The sequence below is a fragment of the Arvicola amphibius genome, chromosome 11, assembly GCF_903992535.2.
Source record: "Arvicola amphibius chromosome 11, mArvAmp1.2, whole genome shotgun sequence".
NCBI lineage: Eukaryota > Metazoa > Chordata > Mammalia > Rodentia > Cricetidae > Arvicola > Arvicola amphibius.
In genome coordinates, this window is record NC_052057.2 from 103,520,476 (window position 1) to 103,530,313 (window position 9,838).

The window sequence follows — 9,838 nt, forward strand, 5'->3', positions numbered from 1 at the left end:
TATCCGCTGTAGAAGTTCCTGGGTAGAAATTTTGGGGTCACTTATGAATTTGGAACTGAAGCCATCTGGTCCTGGGCTTTTATTTTGTTTGGGAGACTTTTAATGACTGCTTCTATTTCCTTAGGGGTCTGTGTACCTTGTTTGTCTGGTCTTTAGTTTTAGTACATGGAACTTATCCAGGTAGTTCCCACTTCTCTTACATTTTCCAGTTTTGTGCATGTACAGGTTTTTGAAGTATGATCTGATGATTCTCTGGATTTCCTATGTGTCTGTTGTTAGGACCCCCTTTTCATTTCTGATTTTTTTTCAATTGAGATAGTCTCTGTATGTCTTTTGGCTAGTTTGGATAAAGGTTTGTCAATTTTGTTGACTTTCTCAAAAAGAATTGATTCTTTGTATTGTTCTCTTTGTTTACCCTACTTTGGTGTGGGGGTCCAGTCTATTTAGTGTTCTATAAACTTCTTGCACTCCCATAAGCATTTCCTTCTTTAGGTTGGGAAAGTTTTCTTCTATGACTTTATGAAATATATTTCCCTGACTTTGAACTGGCATTCTTCTTCTATCCCCATAATTCTTGGGTTTCACCTTCTCATGGTGTTCTAGATTTCCTGGATGATTTGTCTTATGACTTTGTTGGCTTTAATGTTTACTTTAACTGATGAATCTATTTCCTATGTCGTATCTTTAATGCCTCAGATTCTCTCTTCCATCTCTTGAATTCTGTTGGTTATTCTTGCATCTCTATTTCCTGTTCATTTTCCCACATTTTCCATTTCCAGAATTTTCTCAATTTGTGTTTTCATTATTGCTTCTATTTCAATTTTCAAGTCTTGAACTGTTTCCTTTACCTTTTTAATTGTTCATTCTCGGTTTTCTTTAAGAGATTTGTTGATTTCTTCCAATTTTTTGTTTGCTTTTTTCCTCCATTTGTTTAAGGTAATTTTTCACTTCCTCTTTAAGGGTCTCTATCATCTTCATAAAGTTATTTTAACTCATTTTCTTCTGCTTCTTCTGGGTTGCAATGTTCAGGTCTTTCTGTTGTAGGACTACTAGCTCTAGTAGTGCCATACTGTTGTTCCTTGGGTTGTTGAATGTATCTTCCATTGCCATCTACCCATCTTCTCCTCCAATTGGTGCAGTGTCTGTGCCTCTTGGTCTGATTGTCACAGTCAATGTCTGTGTCTCAGGGATCCACTCTTGAACCTATCTGTGTAGTCAATGTCTGTGTCTCAGGGACCTGCTCTTCGTCTTCTCTGTGAAGTCACTGTCTGTGTCTCTGGAAACCACTGAGGTTTGGGGGGATAGGTAGGCTTGGGGGTGGAGTGGGGCTTGTAGATTACTGGGTCCAATAGAGGGGTACTGGAGCAGCCTGTCTGCAGGAGGTTTGCCCTTGGGCTGACCTGGGTGGTGGAGGGGCCTGGGATTTTGTCCCAGAGCCTAGGGCCTAGAGTCTGGACTTGCAAGGGCAGGTTTGGGGACAGAGTGAGACTTCACAGATGACAAGGTCTGATATGAGGGTGTTGGGGCACCTTACCTGCAGGAGGCTCACCTGCTAACCAGCTAGTGTGGCTTAGGCAGGTCAAGGTGGTGCCTGGAATATTGTCCTGGGGCTTAGGGCCTAGAGACTGGCTACTCAGCTGGGAAGCTGGTCACCCATCACTTCATCTGCTCTGTGCAGTTGCAGTCTGCGTCTTAAGTATGCTTTTGTATATCATCCGCACAGATGTATGTATTAGAGGTGTAATTTGTCATTCTTAGTGCAATTTTTTTATTCTAATTGCATCTCATTGATAATGCCACTAGAATCAAATAATTAAGTCTCTAAGAACCCAAACTAGGTCTCATAGGACTGAAGATTCTTCTGCCTCAACCTCCCTAGTTTTGGTCTAGTAAGAGTGAGCCACTATGCCTGACTGTCCTGGATTACAAAGTACTCCATATTCCTGTATTTAATTTAACAACATATTCAACCATCTCCTTGTCTTGGTAGATGTTAGTCTCCTCACTTCACTTGAATAGATCCCTAATATTAAATACAATAACAATGCACCACTCATTCAACACATCTCTCACTGATGTACACGTAAGTAACTTTTAGCTTTTGTCACCGCCATTAAAACTGTCAATATGTGTTCATTTCTTATGTATGTAGATTAAAACCATAGGGAACTGCCAGGTCAGAGAACATGATAATTAAATTTTTAAAGTATTTTTTCAATTTTGTTGAGATTATAATGTAATTACATCATTTTCACTATCCTTTCCTCCCATGTAATACTTTCCCATACTCTCTTCTCAGTTCATGACTTCGTTTCCTTTTATGGTTGATACACATTCTTGAGTAGATAGAGCTTGCTCAGTCTGTATAATGTTAATGTTGATTTCATTTTATTTGAATTTGCTTTTCAGAGCTTGAAATGCTACTTTGAAAAAGAAAGAAGTCAATATGCCCGTGTGTTCGCTGCCTTATAGACACCAAGTTTCCTGTGCATGCTATTAATAATCTTAGAAGTAGTATGTCTCCTAACTGTATTCCTGAATTTATTTCACAGAGAGAGGAATTTATACAAATATGCATGGAGTACTTTTAATGATATTTTTCCAGCCAGATGAGATACTGATTTGAAGCAATGTTTCTTCCCCCACATCAGTTCCGGAAATAGAATCTGTTCAGCAATGGCAGTAGAGCTCTCCTCGAACTGTGAGTGCCCGAACTGTTTGGGATGTAGTCAGAGTGAGTCTGACTGGAATTTCCCTCTCGGAAAGAGGGAAGATGTTGAGCCACTCTCCAGATCAAGTAAGAAATCCTCACTCTCTCCCATCATGAAACGCTTTCTTTCTCAGTCTTGTTTCAACGACCTGAAGAATGATGATAAGGAAGACCCTGTATTTTTCCCTTCAGAAGAGGAAAGTTCTATTGGCTTCTCTCAAAGGCAAAATCTCAGCGAGACCTCAAAGACCACCAAACGGAAAATCAAACCATCGAGAGAGCTGACTATCCAAGGAGTACTGAAGAAGTTGGGAGACCGTGGGAAGTTTCAATTGTACTCCAGGTCCTTGGGACCCTCTAAAGAGCACGTGGTTGCGACGTTCAGACGAGCTCTGTACTATTCTGGAATCTGGGTAAAACATGTCCAAGGCTCTAAATTGGAAAATCACTTTTCAGCGAATTATTTCAAAAGAAATCCCAGTAGCCTCCACCGGTTGATCCCTTGGCTGAAACGGGAACTCACCGCTGTCTATGGAGACTATGGCTACACAGTGAAGAATATTCTAGCTGCCATTCTCCATCACATGACCGAATTTGACCTGGAGAGTGAATCTTTCACTCACCTACTGGAGCCTTATCTCCTACAGCATACCTGCCACTTTCTGCATGAGTTCATCAGTTTTGTTTATTCTTCTTACGATGTGGAGACCTATGACCGGAGCGCCGTCTACCAGTGTCCTCTTTCAACGTGGGTAAAAAACAAGAGCTTTATTTCCGCTCCAGTCTTGTCTTTGCCTGACGATCTCTCCCTCGTGATATCTCAGCAAGGAACAAAGCAGTCAAAGAACACCCAGATTCAGTGGTACCAGACTGGGAAGAGGCCTCTCTCTGACTTGAAGCAGTTCCCAAATGGCAATTTTTCCGTACAAAGTCCTATCACCTCAACGACCCATCAGAAAACAGGAAACAAATTCCGGGCTTGGACCAAAGACGAAAAGGAATTAGATGATTTCAAGGATGTGGTGTGTACGACCAATTTGTTACTGGACTGGGATAATCTCAGGGAAAACGTCCCAGGCACAGATGTTCAAGAGAAAAAGACAGAAAGCCCGAAGCTGCTCCCCGACCATGTCGAGGACCAGCCGAAGAGTGGAACCACTTCCCACGCCTGGAGAGCAGCAGTGGATTCTAACCGAGTACCACCAAGAAAGCCCAATTTAAAGCAAACAAACGTTTTGAGTCCTGGCCAACAGGTACATGATCAGAAAAAAGAAATAGAAAAAAAGAAAAAGAAGCTTGAAGTATCTTCACCAAAGGTTTTTCAAAGATTGTCTAGAGAAAGAACCCAGATAAGCAGCAAATCCAGAGAAACTGATCTTTCTATGAATTGTATCTCTGGAAATGTCCCCTTTCCTACTAGAAACGGTAAAATGCCGGTTTCTTTTACAAAAAAGAAGAGAAAGTGCAGCCAGTCTTCTCAATCTATAGACGTTGGTTCGCACCACAGTACAAGAACCCAGATACCATCCAGTTCCAGGAAACCCATATCCAAATCCCAGGGTGCCGGGCCCAGAAAGCAATCCATAAGCAGAGATCAGAGTAATCTCTCTTTGAGGGGAAGTTACAAAAGCAAATGCTTCACTCAAAATATACATGGTGAACCATCAAAAGGAAATTTGCACGGCTGTGAATCAGCCTGCAGGCTTGCATCTTTGATCCCAGTCCACCAGGGCAAGAGTTGTTTAACCACTGAGAAGAGACAAAGCTTCACCTCCCTAGGTAACTGTGATTCTCAAACTGGAAGAGAATGTGGCAGTCCCACAGGCCCACAGACTGAGACATATGTGTCCCCAAGTCAGCAGCAGAAGAAGGGAAAGAACCTACTCGGTAGAGCTAGGAAAATTGGGACACTTGGGCCCCCCAAATCCAAATACCAATGTGAGGGTTCTCAAACTGCAGCAGAGTTCTGTGTTGAATTGGGGGATCTCAATGATCAAAGACCAATGAATTGTCATTCTGAACGTGCGACTTCCTGCAGAAAGTAAATTTTAAAAAGACAGAAATTGAAGACTTCAGAAGTATTCAGCCAAGAATGGATCCAAAACAGATAGCAACAGAAGCACAGAGATATTAATTGTTGTGAAAGGCAAATTAGTCTAACTAGACAGGCACCAGGGCTCTTTGAAAGTATGGATATAATCTGAAATATATAAAATATTAATTTTATCACTTTGTAACTAGAACAAAATATCTGATAGTTAAATTCCAAGTCTTATTGAAGACAAATATATATTAAATTATTCATGTATATAAATAATATTTCTGTCTCCTTTTTTGTAAATGAGTAGAATTCTTTGATATATTTTACTTGGACCTTGCATAATGTCTCAGTGAGTAGAAGCTCTTGATGCCTGGTATCAGTCTCCTAGACACACATGGTAGAAGGAGAAAACCAACTCCTACAAGTTGACCGCCTCTGACCTCCACAATTATAGCATGGCTCAGACATGCCCTCTTCCCAATATACCTTCATACACACAAAGAGAGAAAGAGAGTTGTAGTTTAAATTTTAAACAAATATTTTCCTTCTATTTTAGTTTTGGGCTTAACAATGAAGATTGGCTACCCAGATTTTCCAACACAGCAAAGCTTATATTAATAGTTGGAATATAAGTTTCTTAAGAAAGTTATGCATATTATGTATGCTGCTAAGCATGTGATGTGGGATTCCCCTTTTATGCTGTGAATACCACTGGTTAATAAAGAAATTGTCTTAGGCCTGCACAGGACAGAACAGAGGTAGGTGGGGAAAACTAAACTGAATGCTGGGGGAAAGGAGGCGGAGTTGGGAGAAGCCATGGAGCCACCAAGAACAAACATGTCAGAACCTTGCCGGTAAGCCACAACCACGTGGCAATACACAGATTAATAGAAATGGGTTAAATTAAGATGTAAGAGCTAGCAAATTAGAAGCTAGAGCTAATGGTTCAAGCAATGATTTAATTAATACAGTTTCTGTGTGGTTATTTTGGGGTTGAGCGGCAGGAACAAATAAGCAGCCTCCTACTACAAGCATGCATGTGTGAGTGTGTGTGTACCTGTGTGCTTTTTCTGTCTGTGCTGTATTTCAGAACTAGTAGAATTTCGTATGCCTAGAAAATATGACAAGACCACTATCTTAAGATATATACCTGTTTATATATCTAGAGTCACTGTGTAGTCACAGTGTACCAGCATTTCAAATCCATTTTAAAAAGTAGTTAAAATAAACATCTCTAGGATTCTTTTTTACAGCACAAATCCTGAAATGTAGGTATTTTAAGCCATGTGTTTAAGTAATTTTGATTTCTCACTCACAGACGCCTGGTCCAGTGACAGTGAGGACACTTAGACTAAGTATTTTGCCTTTAGCCATGGGATTTATGAGCCCAGTGGTGACTGAGCTCCTGTATGTCCCAAGAATATCCAGACTATTTTGAAAGAAGAGTGTTTCTTCCTCCCTGGTGGCAGATGGCAACAGAGCTAAAGACTGGACACTGCCTGGAGCTAAGTTCATGAGTTTGTGAAGAATGCAGGGGAAGAAAGCGAGCAGAGAGAAAAGCTGGATAAGTCAGAGGAGAGGGCATTGGAAGCATGACCTGGGTCTTTTGAACTGGCTTTCAGCTGCTGTTGAATTTGAAGTTTTCACTGAGTTTTGTTTAGTCAGTGTGCCGCATCTCTGAATCCTTTATAAAATCAGGACTTGGATTGAGTTATGCACAGGTACACAGCATGAGCAAACACACGTAAAACAGTAGCCTCAAAGGAAGGTTTTGAAAGTCTCTTGTGCAGTCCTGGAAAATGTTTAGGAATTTGCTAGGGGAATTTATTAGAAATGGCTACCAAGGAAAAGGAGCTACTTTAAGTAAAGGACCCAAACGAAAATGTCTAGAACTTTCCACGTAGTGTCTTTGGAGCTCCTGAGAGACACACTGAGAACGAAAGCTGCTGTCAAACTGTAAAAGGAATGAAATCAGATTTCTGACTCATGGCTGCTGGTTTCTCAGTAGTCACAAGGCTCCTAGAGACAGCACAGGAGTCCAGATGCAAATTTATAGGCTTTGGGATTTTTTTTTACAGAAATTTTAGAAAACATACATTAGCATTAATATTAATTATATTAAAATTAACCTTGAGCTGACCATTCATTGCTGAAGATCCAGTAGCATACACAAGGCTCTGAAATTGGGAACAGGAGATCAATTACAGCGCATCAAAACATCTCTGTTTAACCCGAGTTCATTGAAGTGTCTGTATGCTTAAAAGAATGCACATGACCCAACAGTGCCTTTTACTGGCTTGAACAAACCAATATCTCATGGTCTCCGGGTAAATGAGTGAATGTTCTGATTTAGAGAGATTGTAGTCATGAGCATGTGTAGGTATATACCACACAAACACACATACACACACACACACACACACACACACACACACACACACACACCATAAGGGATGCAGAGATGCAACGCATTCACTCAACAAAACTCAGAAAGTTAAAAAAAACAACCCTGAAAGACAGGAAGATGGACCAAGTGAAAAAAATGGATCATGACTTGTCTTACTTTTCTCTGTTAGCTTTCCTCTCTTTTACCTTCAACTCGAATTCTCCACAAGCTCAAGTGTCCACAAGGCTTTTTAAAATTCTTATCTTACTGGTGATGAAAGTGATCAAGTGTTGCCCTTGCAGTGTGCCCAACTCCAGGGTCAATGATCTTAAGTTACAGTTGACACAGCTTCCTTTCTGTGATAGCGTTTTCCTCTTAACTAATTTTGTCACCTTTGGGCAACTACACTCACAAACACTGTCATTTTGCTTGAGCACACATGCTGAGGTTACTTTAATTATGCTTATGCTTCCAATGAGGGGAAAGGTTTCGGAGAGATCACATCATGAAAAAAACAGCAGAGCTGAGACCTAATTGTAGGTCTAACCGCACACGCTCTATTTTTATAGTTTGTTATGGTTGGCTGAGGTTTTCAAATCTAACCCAGACATAGTTAGGACCCTTCTCCACTCCTGAGAACACATTTTCATTCATAACCCAGAATGCTAACATAGCTATGGAAGTGAAGGTTTTAAGGGGTCACTTCTGTTTATTTGTTAGAAGAGAAGCCAATTCCTCACTCCCAGATTCACTCTCCTTTGATGCCAATGGGTTCGGCTGGGAGGAGAGAGGTGACTGATCTTCGGTACATATGCTTCAGTTCACACACATCTCTAGGGCATGTGGGGCAGCTGAGACCTCTCAGGTTCAAAGCGAGAATTTCCTCTCTACCCTTGACTCTCTGGTACTCTCGGGGCAGTTGCTTCGTGAGGCATGGGTCACCTTTCGAATGAAAAGCAGGTAAAGAGAAATAAGGTCTTGAAGATATTGGAGTCATAGCAGGTGTTAATATAGAAAATAAAAGTTGTTAAATACTTTGGTATTTCAGTGCACATATTCTAGCTGAGGTGCATAGGAAAGTCTACCATTTACCCAGCCAGAACAAGTAGAGTATACTTTCCTCTGCTTTCACTGACCCTGGGATCCCTTTCTCCAGATCAGCTACATTGCTATTGACATTCTGACGTATAATTTTATTCATGCAATTTATCTGCCTAAAGTTTTCCACCTGTACCGTATACATGTATATACATACACTGTATCTGTATATTTTGCAATTCAGAATACCCACAGACACAAATAACATCTGCATGTTCTTACCAACAGAACACACCATTACTGTTCTGTGTTAGGCAAACACCTCTCTCTCACAACACTTAATTCAAGGTCCTCCTTGCTGGAATTGTTTAGTAAACACGTTGATGGAGTTACTGTGGTATTATTGAACTGTATTCAGTTCCGTACTGTGGGATTATTGACCATTGAGAAGTAAGTGGTCTACGATCTAGCTTTCACCTCAGTTAAATGAAACTGATTCAATCACAGTTTGTAGAGAATCTAAGTTTTCAGCTCTTCATTCTTAAGTTTTAACTTTACGTTATAGTAACACACAAGACTAAATACTGTGTGTTTAAGATCTGAGCATAAACTTTGTGGCTACAGAGTGAAGTTGAGATCAACGTTTTGAAAGTGTCACATGCGATTTCGTCTCATTCATATACACATTTTAAAATGTGAGTTATAAAGTATTGGAATTGCAGGTAGTTTCAAAAATTTTAGTAATATTAGAGTTACTTGATGCTCTAAAAAGCTTTTTTCCATTAAGATTCATAACAAGATGCATATTTATCATTAAATATTATATAAGCCATTCTTAGAACTGTGCAGGTTTTATGCATACATATTCTATTATTGAGCCTGTATCACATGGAATGCCCAAACAAGACCAACACAGAGCTGGTATCTGATGCGAACACACGGGAGCTTATTGAATTTAAGCTTAGACAGTAATTCAGCACACTGATGCAGCAGATGGAGGAAAATGGCCCAGAGCCCTCTGGGTATGGGGTTTCTAATGGGAAAACCACAATCAGAGTGGCTCAAACCTTGGCATTTTAGGATGGGTATGGGCATGCAACCTTTGAATTCATTGTTTGGGGTATAGGGGAATTTTAAAACAGCTACTGTCAGCAGAAAAGAATTTCAAAACAGTGGGTAATCAGATACCTACAAGGACATTCAAAGCAAGCATATGTAAACAGATGCTGTTTGGACCCCTTAGTGGGGTCAATTTGACCACGTTCTTGGAAGTGTTTATGACTTTGCTGGTCTATATTCACCCTTTTCAAAGACAAATATATGTACTCACTCATAATTGGCTTTTAGATATAAAACAAAGAAAAACCAGCCTACAATTCACAATCCCAGAGAACCTAGATGACAAAGAGAACCCTAAGAGAGAGATACATGGATCTAATCTACATGGGAAATAGAAAAAGGCAAAATCTCCTGAGTAAGTTGGGAGCATGGGGATCATGAGATAAGGTAGAAGGGGAGGAGGAAGAGAGGGGAGAGGAGAAAAATATATAGCTCAATAAAAACAATAAAAAAGCCCTGTCGCCGGGCGGTGGTGGCGCACGCCTTTAATCCCAGCACTCGGGAGGCAGAGGCAGGCGAATCTCTGTGAGTTCGAGACCAGCCT

General features: G+C 40.5%; 1 protein-coding gene across 1 annotated transcript; it reads left to right on the forward strand.

The window, feature by feature from the left end:
- The first annotated feature begins 2,676 nt into the window (after positions 1-2,676).
- LOC119826048 (E3 ubiquitin-protein ligase Topors-like) lies at positions 2,677-4,755 on the forward strand. Its single transcript, XM_038347081.1, has one exon. The coding sequence runs from the start codon at positions 2,677-2,679 to the stop codon at positions 4,753-4,755; it is 2,079 nt and encodes a 692-aa protein (XP_038203009.1).
- Positions 4,756-9,838: the final 5,083 nt, after the last annotated feature.

Coding starts and splice junctions, on each gene's coding strand:
- LOC119826048 (XM_038347081.1), top strand. CDS start 2,677: ATGGCAGTAGAGCTCTCCTCGAACTGTGAGTGCCCGAACTGTTTGGGA.